Source organism: Apodemus sylvaticus, chromosome 7 (assembly GCF_947179515.1).
Source record: "Apodemus sylvaticus chromosome 7, mApoSyl1.1, whole genome shotgun sequence".
NCBI classification, from domain to species: domain Eukaryota; kingdom Metazoa; phylum Chordata; class Mammalia; order Rodentia; family Muridae; genus Apodemus; species Apodemus sylvaticus.
The window spans coordinates 73,881,805-73,902,816 of NC_067478.1; the positions used below are offsets into that span (position 1 = coordinate 73,881,805).

A 21,012-nucleotide genomic window follows, 5' to 3' on the forward strand; every position below is an offset into this window, starting at 1 on the left:
TTGAAGTATCCCTTTGGGGTATAAATTATACTTTGAGGGTATTTTTTTCCATATTCAAGATTCAATTTTGGGAAAGTAAAATTAAAAGCTTATTGGAGAGATTGGGCCATTTGGTTATAGCATCTCCATGGCTGAGAAAGGATTCTTAGCTGTCTCTTTCCTCAGAGGAACAACAACATTTAAAATAAAAGTAGAAAGTATAGTTATAAAAAAAAAAAACCTTGGTCTGGCCTCTTCCTCCTCTTCCTCTTTCCTTGTGAGTTAATATTTTTTCTTTCCATAAATAATTCAGGATGCAAACTTCAGCACCAAGCACAGAAACACATCCTGGGCAGATGCTGAGTCACTGCTTTCTGGGCTGGTCCAGGAAAGAGCAGTGTTTCCTTTGGCCTGAAAGCCCAGCCAGTGGGTACCGAGAACCAAGAACACACTTTATCTGACAAGAAAATGAAATTCCCAAAACAAGTCTTTTCATATTCTAAAAGACACCTTCATTAATCCCAGCAGCAGTCTCTTGATAAATAACGCTGAAGTGTTGTATGTATCTCCGTCATTTGTATTTCAAACGAATCGGTATTCTTCATTGTGTTTCTGTTTCCAATACCAGCAGTTCCGAACCCATGTCAGGTCGTCACCTTTGGCTTTGAGGTTAAAAAAGCTGAGAACTGTTACTTTTAAACAAAACTACTTTTCTTTAAAAACAGAAGTGCATGCACTCATGTGCATCTCTGCCGTTCTTAGTACAGTCTCCATGTTTGCATCAGCTATAGCCTTTGACCAAGTAGCCGATTTCTGTTTCACAAGGAAAACTAGGTGCAGGGTCATCTGGAACTGTGAAGCATAAGATGCAGTTCAGTCAACAAGTCACAGACGTATTACACACCTTACTTCTGCCTCCACATACAGACTTTTTAAATGTTAATTTATATTTTTTTTACATTTCTTTATGGTATATGCGTGTGGTACAGCTTATGTATGGAGGTCAGAAGGCAACTATAGAAATCATTTCTCTGCTTCCATCATGTCGGGTCCAGGGACAGGGCTCAGGATGTCAGCTTTGACAGCAAATGTCTTTACCCTCTGAGCCATCTTGCTGGACCTTTATTTTTGCTTTGATTTTAGAGATGGAGCTCACTCTGACTTTGCTCTTTTTCCCCTAAGTGATGCCAGGGATAACACTCAGAGCATCCTGTATGCTGAGCAGGTCCTCACCACTGAGCTGTGCCCTCAGTACCGCTCACGTCCTTTACATACCCCACTAACGAGGCAAAATCTTCATTAATGTAACGCTAATTCCTTATGCAAGAAACAGAACTGTAAGTACAAAATCAACTTAGTTACTAAAGTTTCAGTGGTCCTACCTTATTTAAAATCAATCTAGTTGGTTCAGATTTTTAATATATCTTTAAAATTTCGATTATAAAGCACAAGTGATATAAAATAACTATGGTTTAAGTAGAGCATCAAAATAATGATTTAGCTGAACAGTTTTGCATTCTTAAATTTTGGGTTTTCTTTGGTTGTTTTGTTTCATTTTGTTTTGTGAGACAGGGTTTCTCTGTGTAGCCTTGGTTGTCCTGGAACTGCTGTGTAGACCAGGCTGGCCTCAAACTTACAGAGATCCACCTGCCCCCTCTTCCAAGTACTGGGATTAAAGGCATGCACCACCACTGTCTGGCAATGTCCTTAAATATTTTTAACAATATGTAAGAACTAATAGCTTATTTGATCAGTGAACCCATATAAGTTTAGGGAAAATAGACCTAAGTCAAATAAAATGTATGTATAGCGTACTCAATATTCTTTTTTTTTATTCGATATAATTTATTTACATTTCAAATGATTTCCCCTTTTCTAGCCCCCCACTCCCCGAAAGTCCCGTAAGCCACCTTCTCTTCCCCTGTCCTCCCACCCACCCCTTATCAAAGAAAAGGCGATCTGTTTTCATTAAGTCAAAATTAAACTAATTTTTTAATGTACTCTATCTGCATGTACACCTGCATGCCAGAAGAGGGCATCAGATCCGTCTTATAGATGGTTGTGAGCCAGCATGTGGTTGCTGGGAATTAGACTCAGGGTCTCTGGAAGAGCAGCCAGTGTTCTAACAAAGATCTATTAATATAATTTGAGTTCTTAAAATGTTTCTTGTTTTTTGATGATAATAATTTTTTAGATTCATTAATATTTAAGACATTAGAATATTAGGTATATTTTATTGTCCTTCAATGGACTTTAAGGGCTGTTCAGTATATATATCAGGCAGAATAGGGTTCCTTGAATTTGATTTTACACTCTATCTCCTCTGTGAATAGACTCTTTATCCCCATGTCATCCTCTCTCTCTCCCAATGGATATAATCTTGAGTGTCAGCCACCAGCTTCAATGTTTAGATAGTTAAGCCAGGGCCTTCATCACGATCTTACTAATGGGAAGTAAACTGTTAAACCCAAGTGAACCATAACTACTAACAATGAAACCCATGAAATAAATGGTAGAGACCATGAAGTCTAGACTGTGAAGGGAACCAGCCAGTCTGAAGCTCTACTCCCTTGGAATCCACCTCTGAGAACTGGGAGGAGACGCTCAAGTGTGCAGCCTGCCCCAGTCTACAGGCCTGGCATGCAGTCCTCTCTGCTTATAAGGCCCAGTGTACAGGCTTCTCTGACACCTCAGTAGACACCTCATCTACCCAACGAGTCAAGCATTTCAATGAATAGTCTCTAAATGTTTTAAAATTTATAAAGGAGAAAATCAAATTTTTCACAAATGAAAAAAGTGAGCATGTGTTAGAAGTATATTTGATGAACTGCTTATTTACAAGGAGACCAAAAAGATGTTGCAACTGACTCAGAGGAAAATTCAATACTGCGCGCACATGTGAATAGACATGAAATTGATGTAGGCCAGCACAGCAATCTGTTGTTGCATACCAAGCAGAGTGCATCTGTATTTTCCTAATACAGGTTTATGATTTACAAAGTTGTAAAGTAGCTCAAAGGTAAAAGGACAGGGCTCTATGGAGTTGGATAATCAGAAGGAGATATCTGCCTTGTGTCTTGGAACCTGTTTTGTAGATGATGTCAAAGCCTTTCTCTGAAAAGCAATCTACGCAGGAGCCTTGTAGCCTTTGGCATCTTGGTCATCTTGGCCATTTAGACACAAAACAGCCAAATACAACCTCTGACCAGAACTTACAGAGTTGAAGCAGCAAGAGTGGAGGAGAGGTTTGTCTTCATCTGGACCTGCACCACTAGCTGGGTGAGGCCCTGTGGGCTGCCCCACTTTCCTCTCAGCCTTGTGACTTGTCCAAAGATCCGAGCCAACAAGTACGCTGCATTCAGCTTTGTGATTGGAGCTTAACTTGGCAAAGCATTATCTGGTGGGACAGTTGCCTATGGTGACTTAATGAGTTCTGGTTTCACCAGGACTCTGGCAAACAATAGGTTGCTCCTGTGATCACAAGACCCAACCAGAGCGGCTTCCTGCTTTTGTGACTGTGTCTGAGCACCTTTTCCCATCTGCAGCAATAGCAATGGTATTCTTGGGCAGGTAGAAACCATTTACTGGGTGATTGGACAGACTGAGCTCTGTTCAGGAAATGGGAATTTAGGAAAACAAACATGTAATCTGTGGAAGACTAGTTATACAAAAATAAGAAGGAAGCCTCCATCTACAGTATTGCTGTATTTGGCACATCATCTTGTTTACTTTGTTTTGTCCCAGCATTCCTGAACCCCATCTGACTTAGTCAGTGTTCTATCATGGTGAAGAGACTCTGTGACCATGGCAACTCTTATAAAAGAAGGCATTTAATTGAAGCTTGCTTCTAGTTTCAGAGGTTTAGTCCATTAGCAGCATGGTAGGAAGCATAGCAGCATGCAGACAGGGATATGCTGGTGAAGTAGCTGAGAGTTCTACATCCAGATCAGCAGGCAGCAGGCAGCAGGAAGAGACAGAGTCCATCCCAATGACACACTACCTCCAACAAGGCCACACCTACTAATCCTTCCCAAGTACTGCCACTCCTGAGAACTAAGCATTCAAATATATGAGCTTGTAAGGGGCCATTCTTACTCAAATCACCACACCACTGTATGCTTTACCAAATTATTTTTAAAGGGAATTTCAGAATTTTGTGGCTCACTTTTATTAATCACAGAAAATGTTAAGGTTTTTGTTTTTGTTTTTAAGATCAGTTCTTGGCATGCCTTATGGATAAGATTTGGCCTTTGCATCTCTAAATTTAGTAGAAAGTTGTGTTTCAAGGAAAATAGTCAAAATGCCTCTGATATTAAATACAGCTAAACCTCTTTTGCTTTAATCTTTGACATTATGTCATAAGCTTTATTAAGCATCTGGAATGAGGTTGATCTTTAGAACACCTTTATGGAGCAGAAATAACAGCCTTGGTGCTTATAATAGAACAAATGCAAATGCGTCGAGCACAGCTCCGTTTATGATTTTTATTTTAGTAACCTTACTTCTGATTATAGACTCCCTTGTTAGTGTTCTCAGCAGAAACAACGGATGCATCTCTCTCGACCTCAGTGTTTAGAACAAAACCTAAGAGCATAAATCATCCGACCCTCTGGCTTGGCCCGGTGACACCTCTCTTGTGGTGCAAGCTGTAGCAGAGAAACGAGCACATACCAGTTCCCTTTGCTCTATTACGTTTCCAGCTGTGTAAGAGCTGAAATCGTGCTTTAGAGCCAACTCGGTTCAGTCCACTGCTCTTCAGAACGCTGAGGGCCGGTGAAAGGCAATGTAGATCTTGCTTCTACTTTCTGATTATTGCATAATGGAGTTTATACAATCATGTGTTGGCATCTGAATTTTGATTATCCCTTGGGTAACTGTCTTTATCATTCACTCTCTCCTTCGGAGCACAGCCAAAGAAAGTTTCATTATCTATAAGCCTTAATTTCTGCACAGGAATGCTAGCAGCTCTGACTTTTGCATAGATCTAATGCTTAACTTCTTTTGTCAGGAAGTGAACTGTTGCTGGCTTCTCTTTGTCTTATTCCAAGTTGGGTCATGAGATTTTCCCTGCAGCCTGGGAAGGTAAGATGCCAGCATTAACTCTGTGCATTCAAAACTGTGGTTTAGCTACTCCAGTCTTCCTAGATGGTCCTAAGAACCCTTAAAAGACATACATGAACAGGGAAAATCTCTGAAGTTGGAAGGCCCATTTATATATTGTTTATTTTTAAATATAGTTTACATATACTGAAAATATTACTTAAAAGGAAAAGCAATGGCAATTTTCTGCATAAATACTTTATATATGTATGTCCACATATACATTGTCTCTGGGATATGTGATGAAAAGTATACACATATTTTTTGGTTTGAAACTGAGTTTGAGGTAGCCCAGGATGACCTCAAACTTCACAATGTAACTGAGGCCACCCTTGAACGTTTTATTTATTTACTTATTTATTTTCATTTCATGTGTGGGTGTTTAATCAGCATGTGTCTGGACACGATGTACCGTGCCTGAGGAAGCCAGAAGAGGATGTCAGATCCCCTGGAACTGTAGTTACAGATGGTTGTGGACTGCCATGGGGTTCTGAGGATCTAACTGGTGTCCTCTGGAAGAGCAGCCAGTGGCCCTTCTCCTTTGAGCTAACTCCGGCCCAGCCCTTGAGCTCTTTCTCCCTGGCCCCACCTCCCACCCCACCCCTGTTCTGAATGCTGCTGTTGTAGGCATGAGCCCCTGGTATGCATACTTTTTATTTTTTATTTTTACTTTGTTTTTCCAACCTTTTAAGAAGTAATAGACTTTATTTCAGGGAGTGACTTTTAGAATTTTCTTCTTAATCATATTTTTGAAGTAAGCAAAATGGAGAAGGCAGAGACTGAGACTTCAATAAGCTATTTGTATGTGTGGCAGAGAAGGACAATGTTATGAAAGCTAACAATCACAGAGGTTTGTCTCAGGGCTCACGTGTCACGTGAAGTGTTCTGTGGGTCCTCCTCTCGGAGTGCTCACCAGGGCACACTGGCCTGTGCACACTCAGTGACAAAGCTTGTGCTTACGGCTTGCGACTTGCTCATTGCCTGCTCATAGATAGCACTTCTGTATTTTGCTGGACTTTAGCTACTTTTAGCAGATACTTAAAATTTTCAGTGATTTGCTTAAACTAAAACTTACAAACCGCCGTAACTCACCCGATGGCAAACATGGATGGTTTTCTATGTGGCGTGCATTGCTGCTCCCTGAAACACATCCCACATATGAGTTCGCTGGCTGACAGTAAATCGTGAGGAACTCTAAGATTTGTTTTTTAACTAGACTTAAATCTGGCTAACCCATTTGAAGAACTCATAATTATCAATGGTACAAATGTCATGCACATAAACAACTACTTCTTCAAGAGTGGGTAGTGACTAAATATCTCTAGGCATAATCAAGCTAGTAGATGTTTAATGCTTTTGTGGCACCAGGTAATGAAAGTGGCAAAGGTTGCCAGCCAGTCATCTCTGAGTTCTTGGCCTATACATACATATCTATGGCCTATATATACATATCTGTGGCCATGTGTTTGTATATCAGATAGCTTTGGTCTAAGTGGATCCAAACCGTGTCGGTATATTTTCTTGAATTCTCGTAAAGGTTTTATTTTGGTTTGTTCTCATTTTTTTTTATGAGTTTCAGGCTGAACTTTGATTGCCATCTGGGGTTTATGAAGTTGGGTCAGCTCTGGGCTCACTGTGTTAGGATTCTTCCTTCTGGGATAGCTCTGTCCAAGTGGAATGGCATTGGAGTTGAGGGGTTTTGGAGGAGGGGTGTGGTGGTGATGGTGGTGGTGGTGATTCTTTTATAGTAGGTTCTTGTGTCCCGTTTCTGGGAAATGTAATAGTAGTATCTCTATTGGCTATCGAACTCCTAGTTTCGTACCTGGAGTCTGGCATTTGAAAGGGATGACTCGCATTCCCCTCTCACCAGGACAGCATCCTGCTGTCTGTGGCACTGGTAGATGTCTTCATCAATTATGAAAATAACTAAGTGAAAGAATTAAGACTTTGGCTTCATGCTGCATGCAGCAAGGTCAGGATATATGACAAGTATATATCTAGTTTTTTCTAGCCTGAAGTCCAGTGTTCAGTTTTTAGAACACAGCTACATCTGTTCAGGATTCACAACTTCTGGATTCTTGTAGCTTGTGTATGTTTTGCCTTTAAAGGGGGTCACCCCAAATATCTCATCCTGGCCTTGAACTCATGGTAATCCTCCTGTCTCAGTCTCACAAGTAAAAGTTTGGTTCCTTTACTCTTGCTAAAGACCTTCAGTATCATAGCAACTTTGTCTGAACACTAAAGTCAGATGAACTTTTCTCATGTCAGGTGCACTAAACGCAGCTTCGATGCATCTGGTGAAACTCTTTGGTGCATCTTGAAAACCATTGTACAACATGGATTTTGAGTTTGGAAGATTCTCATGTCACTGGCCAACTGTACACATTCTGGCATTAATCTTCAGTTCCAGGAAAGTGCGTTAGCACTTGGCGTTCATCAAATTAGATGACACAACCTTTTGGGACTTGACAGCCTGTACAGAAGCGAAGGCCAGGAATACTTTAGCAAGAGTTACTTACATAAAGACAGAGGCTGCTCAGCTCCGCACAAAGGCTGCCGTGACACTTGACCTTCAGCTCACGCTAGCGCGACTCCATGTCCTCTGTCTCCACTCTGCCGTCCCTGACTTATGTTTGCTTGAAATGTAGCATTTGTGTTACAGCTGACGCCGTTAGCATTTTCATAAGTTACCGAGAGCTTTCAGAGCAGACTCCTTGTGTACATCACTGGATAGGCAGTGTTTCCTTATTTATATGATAATTATCTGGAAAATCAAAATTTACTTGTAGGTTAGCCAAACAATGTGCCTGTTCCTTACTCTGAGTTCAGATTTAATGAAGCGAAGAATAATGTTGTTTTGATGTTATTTTGCTTAGAATTTCCACCAGTGCGTTACTTTTTCCCAGCTGTGGATGGTAGAGGACTCAGCTGATCATTTCTCCTTTGTGCCTTTTTCTGTTTGCTTCGATCCTGACCTCATAGCTGAGCTTCGTGCACACCATTCCTGGACTACACAGGGCTTGCTTTCAGTGGCTAAAAATTTTTAAAACAAAGCAAAGCAAAAGCAAAAGCACCCCACCTCTGCAAAGCATATATGGTGATTGAGCTCTATTCTAGAACAAAAATAATCTTAAGGAAATTGCAAGAGAGTTTTCATTTATATTTTTGTGCATCTAGTACAACTCTTGGAACTGAATTCAGAGCAGGGTTTTATCTTTTGGAAAGCTGCCTTTCCTGTGTCTGTTCTGAGCTGTGTGTATTGGCTGTGACAGGCTGAGGTTTCTTTCTAGGGGATTTATCAACTCCTCTCACCCTCCACCTTTTTCACCTAAGAAACCTCTGCCTGACCCCAGATATATACATGCAAAAACCTGGAGCACGTGCCAAGAATTTACTTATAATGGTAAGAGCATTTATTTTTTAAACAATTCTTTGCTAAAATAATTTAGTTATTTTTTGGTGATATTAGTTGTATTTATTAGTGATAAAAAGCAAATTTACATATTTGATACTGAATGCCAGGAAACATGTCCAGCAGTCTTCAAGCCTGATGGGCGTTTTATGTCCTCCTTCACCATGATATACAGTGTGGAACAGCAGAAGCATATTAGGGCCATTTCAGAAACTAATAGAAATTCTGTCCTAATGCCAAGCCAAAATTCATTTAGTTATTTTTTTTTATTTAAAAGTTAGCAACTTAAATAGCAATTTTAAATTCAAATGTTCTAACAATATAATCCAAAGGTATACTACTTTGACGCTTTCATGCTAAGGGATGACAAGAGAAATATATTGGGGCTGGAGAGATGGCTCAGCGGGTAAGAGCACTGACTGCTTCTTCCAAAGGTCCTGAGTTCAATACCCAGCAACCACATGGTGGCTTACAACCATCCATAATGAAATCTGACACCCTCATTTGGTGCGTCTGAAGACAGCTACAGTGTACTTAGATATAATAAATAAGTAAATCTTTAAAAAAAAATTTAAAAAAATATATCAAAGCCTTGGTTTCCCATAATTAAACCATTATGTTTTGATAATAGAACACTTTGCATGCATAGTAAAAAACACTGCAGTTTACAATGTATGCTGGTCTGAAATCTGAGCTGAGGTGTAAGAGGCAGCATCTGTCAGGGTTGTGTAGTGACTACACACGTAGTGGGAAGTGTGTGTATAGTGTGTTCAAGAAGCAGCTGCAGAGACATGCTGTCCTGCAGGGAGACAAGCCCAGGAGACTCACCATAGACTCAGTTTAACTGAGAATTGTGTTTGGAACTTGGTATGATCAGATATCTCTTATTGTTGCCAAATTTTCTATAACCCCACATGCTGTTATGTGACCTCTGTGACCTCACATAAGGTTATGAACCATAGTTTATGAAGCTCTATTCTGAAGAGTGTGTGTGTGTGTGTGTGTGTGTGTGTTCATGTGCTATCTGTGTCTTTGTCAGTCCTGGGAAGTGGAAATAAAACTAGAGAAGAACAAAATGAACGTTTACTTCTCCTTCTCCTTTTTCTTCTCATGAGTATTTAATTGAGCCTATGGGAATAATAATCCTTTCATATTTTATTCATTTATTTATTTTATATGTATGATTGATTTGTCTGCATGTCTGTCTATCAGTACTCCATGCATGCCTGGTACCTTCAGAGACCAAAAGAAAGAGATGTAATTACAGATGGTTGTGAGTCTCCATGTGAGTACTGAGAATTGAACCCAGGTCCTCTGGAAGCCATCTCTCCAGCCCCATAGACAAAATAGTATTCTAATCTTTATACTCTAAGTAATAATGAGTTTTCCCCAAAATATCTTTCACGTGGTGTTTTGTATCCTGTCCTTACGCTCGCTCCCTTCCTTTTCTCCACAAACAATCTTCAGGTAGTTTGAGAGAACCACGGTACTGCTGAGGTCCCCACAAAGCCAACAGCAGTAACCTCCTGCCTTCATTGGGGTGGCATTAGGATTATAAAACTTCTGCTCTTTGGTCAGTTGGAATTCACCCTCTGTGCCGAACTGCCCTCCTACATATATGTAGGCTGTTAGTTATCCTATCGCGTTAGTTGCTAAACCAGTCATTAGCTCACATCTAGCCCTCGAAGCCTGTTGTGCTCATTAGCATAGTGTGGAAGACAGGGAGAAAAGACGCCTAAATGCCCACCTACTCTGAAAAGCGGTGAGGAGGAAAACTAGTTTTCTACAATCAATCTTTACAATTTTTTTAAAAGGAGCTTAAAGTATGTATCTGTGTACATACACACTCGTTTTTATATAGCATTATTATTATATATACATGTGAATTCCCCACATGTGAACATGTGTATATATATGTTATTATATATACATAACTTCTGGAGTTACTTTATAATCAAATTCTCACATTAAAAAGAAATACTTGTTTTGAATCTCCGGAATGGGCTGGCCTTGAATTTGAGTTGATTCTCCTGTCTCAGCTTCCCAAGTACTAGGTCGACAGATGCATGCCAACATTCCCAGCTAAAACATTTTTTATTTTACATTCAATTGTAATATAAATGGCTTAATTCTTGTTAATGTGCAGTAATCCTTTGAACATGTTAACATGGAAAAACGGCTAACTGGCCATATCAAAGACTGCTTCTTGTGGTATTCTTTGCTGTTTCATGTTGTCTCTGAAGAAAAATATAAATGCTGAAGTTGACAAAATAGTGAAGTTGACAAAAATTTAAGAAGGCATTTTTGAACCAGAAGGAAGAGATGTAATATCAAATAACTCAGGGTTTGGAAGAAATAGTAATTTTTGAGAAAAAGTCGCAATCATCTATGCATCTATATATAAAATATAATAAAATAAATTGTAGATGAAGTTGAGTTATATACGGATAGTTACCCCCTGGAAATGTAGACTTTAAACCTTTCAAGTACCTGCAGTCCCAGCTACTTGAAAAGCTGAGGCAGGGGGTTGAGGACACCTAGAGGAACAACATTGTGAGGCCCTTGTGTAAAGTTGGCAGGCAGAGAAGTCAAACCTAGAAGGCATCCACACTGTCCACCGTGGAGTCTGAGTGGAACCCGATCCCTCCAGCCTCTAAGCTGCTGAAGAACGGCAAAGGAAGGCGGCAAGTATAAATAAAGCAATGCATCTGTCGGCAGCCGTGGCTCTAAGCGCACGCGCCGCACCGAGCATGCCTTCTCGTCAATCACAATCTGAAAAGCAGAGACCTTCCCTTCCTTCCAGCCGGAGACTGTACATTGTCCACACCAGTATGTGATCTTTATCTAAATTTGTATCCTATAGGTGCATTGAAAATTATACAGGAGCTCGTTGCGAAGAGGTTTTCCTTCCAAGCTTCAGCATCCAAAGCAAAAGTAACCTGTCGGCAGCTTTCGTGGCGCTGGCGGTCCTCGTCACTCTTGCCATCGCGGCGCTCTGCTTCCTGTACAGGTAACGGAGCGGAAATAGACCCACCCCACCCCCCACCCCCCGAAAGAGGGGAGCAATGCACAAAGCGGCGGCCTCTAAGTAACACGCCCTTTGCTTCTAGTGTTTCCGCAGATACTGTTTTATATCTGGCATTATCTCTCCAATACAATTTTATTATAAACTAACAAGTCTCTCCGAAAGCATCTTAAGCAGTTCGCCTCGTTCTTTATCACCATTTGCCTTGATACCTCTTAGCTAGGTGCGCCCACGCTCACTACAGCTCCGTGCTTAAGTCACTTGAGTATTTGGGTGAGACGTTTCTTAGCAGGCTTTGAATATGACAAGCAAAGTGACTCACCCAGTGCTTTGGAAGCTTAAGGTGCCTGGCTGATGTCTACCTTACCATGTGCAAGGAATAATGAACACAGCAGCCGACAAGGTAGAAACATCCCCTAAATTCCTGGGCTATTTAAATCTAGAGAGTCAGATAAGGAGACAAAAAATTAAACTGGAGAAACTGGTAACTCCTAAGGGAAACAAAAGGAAAAATTACATGTTGTAAGGCTGTATATCAAAGATTACTTTTATTGATTCCTTTTGATTGACCTTCAGTGTTTTTGGGAAAAAAAAGGTTTTAAAAGGGGAATATGGAATTGAGTTTAGTAGTTATTTGTATTAGTAAGTATTAAGTGTGCACCGGTTTCTCTCATAGGATTGTGGAAATGGAGCTGATAGTCATCATATACCAAGCTGGCTTGAGAAGTTAATATTCCAAGAATAAGATGTTGATAAAATAATACCTCATAAACCCTGATTAAAATTTGGAGGGACTTTGATCCTTTAAAAGATGCATTATGGGGATGGAGAGATGGCTCAGCGGTTAAGAGCACTGACTGCTCTTCCATAGGTCATGGGTTCAAATCCCAGCACCCACATGGCGGCTCACAACCATCTATAATGGGATCTGATACCCTTTCCTGGTGTGTCTGAAGACAGCTAGAGTGAACTCATATAAAATAGATAAATCTTTTTTTAAAAGATGCATTATTGTATATTTTATTTCAAAGTATCATTTAGTAGATGTTATCCCATAATTTCTGCATCTGAATGCTTCAGATGCAGAGTTACAAACCCATTACTCCAGACTGCATTTCCCACGTGATCTGCCTTTCACATGTGCCCTGTCTTACTGTGACCCTACTACTCAGGCAGCAAGGGTTAGAGTTTAGCGCTGGGCTGTATAATTCAGTGATATGTGTGCTTGCCTAGCAGGCATGAGGTTCTGGGTTCAAGCCATCGTACTGTGATAAGAAAGTTTATTTCTTTAGACTGGCACTATGATTACTATAAATGTGTAAATGATACAACTAAGAGCACAGACTTTAAATGTACTAAAAGCTCCATCTGAGAACTGGGAGAATCTTGTAACAAGCCTACTGCAGAGAAAAGAGCAGCTCCAGCTGGGTTCCCGGCCAGCAACATCCTGCTGGCTTGAGCCTGTAGTTGGCTTGTTTCATCTACTGGTTGCCTGCAATTACACAGAGGACGCCCGGGTTAAAAAAAAAAAAAAAAGGAAAAGACAAAAAGCTCAGCTGTCAACCAGCAGAATCATGAGAAAGTTTTAATCGACTGCATTTAGGGTAGCATGTTATGAAGTATTGAATGAGCCATCTTGGTTTGCCCTTCACTGTAAAACATTTGGAAAAACTGTATAATGATCTATTCTTATTCTATCCCTCTGTCTGTTTTCCAGGAAAATATGCTAAGCGAAAGATCAGCTTAACTAATTCTAGTTTCTCATTATTTACATTAGTATTGACTTGGAAATAGAATTTTATCATCTTCTATTTCCTGGGCTACTCTATGCAGTAAGTCCTCCGACAGTCTAGGTCTGACTGTAGTAACCATCAACTGACTTACTACGGCTCAAATTCGTTCCTCAGATTTCATGTATTAGAAACAACTTCCCCAAACCCCTATGTTAATGGCGTTTGAAATGTTGGGCCTTTGAGTAGTGATTGGGCCATGTGGCCCTACAGAATGAATGAGGCAACCTTAATAGTTTAATCACTTAACAACAAAAAACTTTCTTATTCATCCTTATGGGTCAGCACACAGATTGGTTGTGTCAAACACAGTCGTGAGGACTCAAGCTACGAAGCGGCCATCACAAGCGCTGTTGGTTGCCATGGAAGAGGGGAAAGAGCTCCAGGGTGCCTCACACTTAAAATGGCTCAGTGTCCTGGAGGTGACAGGGGTACTCTGACAGAAGTCCTTTCACAGGCCTGCCCAGTTACAAAGAGCTATAGTAAGTGCAGCTCACCCATGCGCTGAGTAGGAAGCCGGAAGCAGGTGTCACACAGTGACCAAAGGACTCAGGAGAATCTAGTATTCCACTGAGAGTGCCTAAGAGTGGCTTACAGTTTGTTTTGTTTTTAATCCATAGAACTTTAATGTTGGTACTTCTGTCTGCAACTGGATTCCTTTACTAACCTTTGAATTTGTAAAGGAAGTGATATATCCCAAATGTACCAAGTGCGTTTTCATAAAAGAGCAAAATACGGGTAAGGGGATAACACTTGAAATGTAAATAAATTAAAATTAATTAAACAAAAAGAGCAAAATACAGTTGCTCTTTAGACTAGAGGCAGAACTCAAAAATATTATGAACTAAAGCTGGGTATAGTGGTTTGTGTTTGTAACTCCAGCTCTGGAAAGGCTGAGAAAGGAGGAATGTTGTAAGTTTAAGGCCAACCTGGGTTTCATAATAAATTTCAGTCCAGCCTGATTTACAGAGTGAGACCCTGTGCACAAGGAAGAAAATTCTAATCAGAAATGCTCTATTCCACTCTGAATGATAACTTTTGGTCCAGGCATAGTGGCTTACACATGTAATCCTAACACTTGGGAGGTTGAGGCAGGAAATTGCTGAGTTCTAGGCAGGCTTATCTGCCAGGGAAAACCCTGACTAAAACAGACGCTTCCAAAGCCTACACACAGGAAGTGTAGGACTATAGGTATGAGGAATATGTAAGGATGGTTGGTGTTCATGGAAAAAGAAACCTCAGCAGGAGAGTCGGACCCGAGCCAGTGGCCCTCCCTCTGCCTCTTAGAGGGAGCCTGCCTCAAAACATGAAGACAAAAAGAAAAACCTCTAACCACAAATGTTAAGTAGTGGGTTTTAGCCCTGAGCCCATAGTATTTCTAATGTCTCCTTGGGGAAAGGTTAAGATTATCAAGTGGTCCAGAATGTAAATATTCTCAGCTGATTGACAGAAATGAGTACAAATCAGCTCTTAAAGAAGCTACTGCCGGGCGGTGGTGGCACACGCCTGTAATCCCAGCACTCTGGGAGGCAGAGGCAGGCGGATTTCTGAGTTCGAGGCCAGCCTGGTCTACAGAGTGAGTTCCAGGACAGCCAGGGCTATAAATGGATTAGAAATGGTAAGGGGAGAGATGGAGGGAAGGCAGACACAGAAAGAGAGGTGAGGGGGAGAAAAACAAAGAACATGGGAGGAGCGATGAAAAATGAAAAAGTACCCCATACCTCAGGAAAAAAAGAACCATAAAATATTGAGGAATGATCAAGAAATGTGGCAGTGACTGTGTCTAATTCCTGTTTTGTTTTGTTTTTTCTGGAGTTTGGGGAAGAGAAGCCTTGGGACAGAGGCAGCATTTGAAGAGGGTGATAGCTGAGAACTCAGAATGTTAAGTCACCCACGGATCAGCAGCTGTTGGGCGGGTTAAGGAAGAACATGCTCATAGCACAGCCTTATAGAACTGCAGAGTGGGGACTTTGAAGTGCTACTGAGCAGTCAGGGGCCGGGGCAGCAGTGACATCTGCAGTGTCCTCAGAGGTGGAGCCCTGCAAACCCCAAACCTCTGCAGTGATAAAAACACCTTTTAAGGATGGGGGAGAAATGGAGACAATTGTGGGGTGTAGAACTTAGAGTTAGTTGCCAGTAAGTCTCCCGCCTAAGGGCCAGAGTAGAGTTGACCCTCCGCAACATGTGTGAGATGCAAAAAGAAAGACTGAAGAAGTGATGTATAAATTTCATCAATAAATACATTGTCCTGTATGTGTGTAATATGTGACATATATGCAGCATTATGTGACATATGCAGTAGTATATGATGTATGTGGTAGTATGTGACATACATGTGGCAGTATGTGACATACATGTGGCAGTACGTGACATACATGTGGCAGTATGTAGCATATATTAGCAGTATATGACATATATGTGGCAGCATGTAGCATATGTGTGGTAGTGACCTTGCTGCGTATCTTCCTCCCAGGTGTCATGATGGATACATGTGTTGCCACACCTGGCTGAGCATTGATTCTTAAACTGTCTGTAAACATTGTCAGTCACCCTTTTAATTATATGTCTTGTTTTACCTAAGTTTTCTTCCTAGTCATAAAAGTTAGACTTTGGAAACCTGGGCATTTAGAAAATTGATATAATTTAATTTTAAGATAGCAATTGTCTTATAAAAATAACATATCAAAATAGTTTTCAGGTCAGATTGAACTGTGCTTGAAATCACAGATTTTCTTTGTATATGTGTCCATGTATGTGTGAGTACCATGTATGTGTGAGTGTACCTGCACATGTGTGTGCAGGCCAGAGGACAGCAGCAGCTGTCATTATCCAGGCACACCCCGCCTTGCTTGGCCTGGACTTACCAAGTGTTGTAGGCTGTCCGGACAGTGAGCCCCAGGGATCCCCCTGTCTCTGCCTTCCCAGGGCTCCATATCAAGGGTACACAACCACACATACTTAAAGATGTGGGTTCTGGGGATGCGGTTCAGGGTCTCCTCATGCTTGCAAGGCGGGCACTTCACCAGGTGAGCTATCTTCTCAGATCCTTTTTGTATTTTTAATGACAACTTGAGCGGAGGTAACACATGTCCTAACCACACTGGGGATTCAATGCGTCTGCCATTGCTCAGGAGAGCTGGACACAGGCTGCGTGCTGCCGTCCGCTAACTCTGTACAGTGTTTCTGAGCTTAGAAATATTCTTCTAAGAGTAAAACTAAGCTAGGCATGTAGTGTATGCCTGTGGTCCCAGCACCTGGGAGGGTGGTAAAGTACTTCTGTGACCCCAGAAGTTGGGGGAGAAGTAGACAGGAATATTGTAAAGTTCTAGATCTGCCTGGGATACTTTTTAAAATGAGACTGTCTCCAAAAAAATGAAAGGGTTGGGGTTGGAAAGTACTGTCTCAGTGAGTAAGTACTTGCTCTGCAAGCACGAGGTTGTGAGTTTGAATCCCCGGCACTCACATAAAAGCTGAGCATCACTGCATGGGCGGGCCTGACCCGCCAGCATTTGCGATGGGGGTGGGGACAGGTGGGAACCAGCTCGCCAATCAGCTAGCCGAGAGGAAAAGATAATGTTAATAAGCGAAAACGCATAGTTCTCCATCGGTTCTGCCTGACTGGTAGTTAAAAATACTTCAACCTGAGGTCTTGGACTTTCTGTAACTTAGGAGATGATGCTACCCTAATGAAGCGGTCCAAAATGTCCCCAGCCCGTGCTAAAAACCCCAGCTGAAATTGGCATTTTAGGATTAAGGGTTGCTGTGTTTTTAGAAAAATGCCATTTTGCTATGGCTAGATGATGTTGATTCGTTTTCACTAACATAAATTAATATGTTGGGGTTGACATATTAAAAATAAAGCAACTTCTTACATTTCACTTTTCATTTGAATATTTAGAATAGTTTTTAAAATTCACATGGTCACAAATGATAACCTGTATAGGGTTATGACCAGATGGCCCAAAGCTGATGAAGCTTGAGGTCAAAATGACTTTTTATTGTCATGAGCTAGAGTTGTTCACCAAAGCCATCCCCTTCATAAATGGGGCCACGCTGCTGGAGTGGCCTCAGCATCAATGCCGTGCTTGTAGTCTCAGCTTAGCGGCATCCAGAGCGTCACTGCCGCTGCCGCCACATTAGGGCAGCTCTAAAGAGAGAATGTGCTTCCAGATATTCAAGATTAATTTTCTTTCTGATTCTTCTGACATGTCTTCAAGTTGCCCATTTTTCATTTGTATTTCTCTTCTCTTTGATGCCAGGAAGGGCCACCTCCAGAGGGCCAGGTCAGTCCAGTGTGAGATCAGCCTGGTGGAGACGAGCAATGCCAGTACCCGCCACAGTGAGTAAAGCCGGAACGGGCCAGTTAGGGGCACAGGCCAGGTCCTTGCTGTTGTGTGGATGGACTTGTGTTCACAGCCACTCAAAGAAGGGCAGCCCAAGGCTTTCCCCTGGATTTCGGGCTAGTCGTTACTGGTTTTTTGGTTTTTGTTTTTTTCCAGACAGGGTTTCTCTGTGTAGCCCTGGCTGTCCTGGAACTCACTCTGTAGACCAGGCTGGCCTCGAACTCAGAAATCTGCCTTCCTCTGCTTCCCAAGTGCTGGGATTAAAGGTGACTACAGGCTAGTTACTTTTCACATGAGAATACTTTTCTTTTTTTTTTTTCTTTTCTGTGTTTGTTTGTTTCTTTGTTTTTTTAAGACAGGGTTTCTCTGTATACTCTGGCTGAACCCACACTGTAGACCAGGCTGCCCTAAGAGATCTGCTTGTCTCTATCTCCTGAGTACTGGGATTAAAGGCATGAGGCACCACTGCCCGGCGGATTAACTTTTTATTAGCAGTGTGACAGAAGTAATATTTTTCACAAAATAAATATGTGAATTATATGAATTTCAGCCTTGAGGTGATGCACTCAGCTGTAATGTGCAGCGGCAGATCTAAGGAACAGTGTTCCAGAGCCATTCTGATGTGGGCTGTGCTGGGAGGCCGGGGCAGGAGTTACCTCAGGAGTGAGAGAAAACTGGGAAAAACTGTACACAAGTCAGTGTTTTCAAGCTTCTTGAGATTTCTAGCAAAATAAGACAGCATGCACTGGATTCTCTTACTTGAAAACAATGAAGAATGAATAAACCACATGAAAAAACAGTTGACCTCTGTTTTCAGTATACAGTTGCATCTGTGCATGCACACATATGCACACATACATGCATGTACACATGCACACGTGTGAACATGCATGTTCACATGTGTACACATGGGCACACAGGTACATACACATATACAGGCATGCACATACATGCATACACACATGCACACATGGGCACATATAAATGCACACACACATGCACACACATGCATACACACACAAATGCACATACACTAAAATGAAATAAATCTTTTTTAAAATGTTGTGTTTGATGGCAAGGTTCTGCAATCCTACTCGGAATAGCCAGGGACAGGAAGATCTCTGGGGTTTGCTGGCCACATAATCTTACTGACTCAGACCCAGGCTGAGCAGAAGACCCTATTTCAAAACCTACTAATGATCGAGGAGGGGAAAAATGACAGGAATGAGCAATATCAACTTCAAAATTAGGTAGCATTTCTAGCAATACTACAAACAGGGCAACAGGAGATCTGGCATAATTTAGATTAAACAGATAAATCCTTTGAAGAACAAAAACTACCAAAGAAAGGGCTAACTTGAGGGGCTGGGGTGCAGCTCTCGTGTGGTTTGTCTGCCTAGCAGGCAAGATGCCCTGGTTCTGTCCTCGGCATTACATAAAACCAGGCTCTGTTATGCACACTTATAATACCAGCCCCTGAGAAGAATTACAGACAGGAAGACCAGAAGTGTAAGGATATCCTCAGCTACAATGAGGCCAGCCTGGGCTCCATAGAAATAAAATCTGGAGAGTAATATGAAAAGTTAAAAAAATCATAATTCAAATAGTACTGTATTCATTGGTTTAATTTGTGTAGAAACTTTTCTTCAATGACAATCCAGGCCCAAATACCTGAACTTATGCCAAACTTCCACTGAAACAAGTCATTCTTCATAAACTCATTAGTAAATACTGAAGAGAGTATAGAATGAGACAAGATGGTAGTTTAGTGATGTTGCAAGGTTATGAATATTGAAGGTAAAATACATTTCCATATATTAGAAACTGCTAGATATAAAGACTTAAAAAACAGTGCTTCCTTGTAACAGCGTCTCAAGGTATACAGGGGTGGAGCTAACAAAAGCAGTGGAGGACCTGCAGTGATCTGAGTGACAGTGACCCCAATGACCCCCACAGGCTCACAGGTGATCTGAGTGACAGTGACCCTCACAGGCTCACAGGTGATCTGAGTGACAGTGACCCCCACAGGCTCACAGGTGATCTGAGTGACAGTGACCCCAATGACCCCCACAGGCTCACAGATGATCTGAGTGACAGTGACCCCCACAGGCTCACAGGTGATCTGAGTGACAGTGACCCCCACAGGCTCACAGGTGATCTGAATGACAGTGACCCTCACAGGCTCACAGGTGATCTGAGTGACAGTGACCCTCACAGGCTCACAGGTGATCTGAATGACAGTGACCCTCACAGGCTCACAGGTGATCTGAGTGACAGTGACCCCAATGACCCTCACAGGCTCACAGGTGATCTGAATGACAGTGACCCTCACAGGCTCACAGGTGATCTGAGTGACAGTGACCCTCACAGGCTCACAGGTGATCTGAGTGACAGTGACCCCCACAGGCTCACAGGTGATCTGAGTGACAGTGACCCCCACAGGCTCACAGGTGATCTGAATGACAGTGACCCTCACAGGCTCACAGGTGATCTGAGTGACAGTGACCCTCACAGGCTCACAGGTGATCTGAATGACAGTGACCCTCACAGGCTCACAGGTGATCTGAGTGACAGTGACCCCCACAGGCTCACAGGTGATCTGAATGACAGTGACCCCCCCACAGGCTCACAGGTGATCTGAGTGACAGTGACCCTCACAGGCTCACAGGTGATCTGACGGTGACCCCCACAGGCTCACAGGTGATCTGAATGACAGTGACCCCCCCTACAGGCTCACAGGTGATCTGAGTGACAGTGACCCCCCCCCCAGGCTCACAGGTGATCTGAGTGACAGTGACCCCCACAGGCTCACAGGTGATCTGAGTGACAGTGACCCTCACAGGCTCACAGGTGATCTGAGTGACAGTGACCCCCACAGGCTCACAGGTGATCTGAGTGACAGTGACCCCAATGACCCCCACAGGCTCACAGATGATCTGAGTGACAGTGACCCCCACAGGCTCACAGGTGATCTGAGTGACAGTGACCCCCACAGGCTCACAGGTGATCTGAGTGACAGTGACCCCAATGACCCTCACAGGCTCACAGGTGATCTGAGTGACAGTGACCCCCACAGGCTCACAGGTGATCTGAGTGACAGTGACCCCCACAGGCTCACAGGTGATCTGAATGACAGTGACCCTCACAGGCTCACAGGTGATCTGAGTGACAGTGACCCCCACAGGCTCACAGGTGATCTGAATGACAGTGACCCCCCCTACAGGCTCACAGGTGATCTGAGTGACAGTGACCCCCCCCCCAGGCTCACAGGTGATCTGACAGTGACCCTCACAGGCTCACAGGTGATCTGAGTGACAGTGACCCCCCCCCCAGGCTCACAGGTGATCTGACAGTGACCCCCCC

At 42.4% G+C, this 21,012-nt stretch overlaps 1 protein-coding gene across 4 annotated transcripts in view; it reads left to right on the forward strand.

Annotated features, from left to right (window-relative positions):
* Nrg4 (neuregulin 4) overlaps positions 1–21,012 on the forward strand; it is a 69,412-nt gene that overhangs the window by 34,746 nt on the left and 13,654 nt on the right. For all 4 annotated transcript variants that reach the window (XM_052188311.1, XM_052188312.1, XM_052188313.1 and 1 more), the window contains exons 4-5: positions 11,355–11,501; positions 17,566–17,645. In XM_052188311.1, coding sequence (XP_052044271.1) covers positions 11,355–11,501; positions 17,566–17,645 — 227 coding nt within the window. The remainder of the gene's footprint in view (positions 1–11,354; positions 11,502–17,565; positions 17,646–21,012) is intronic.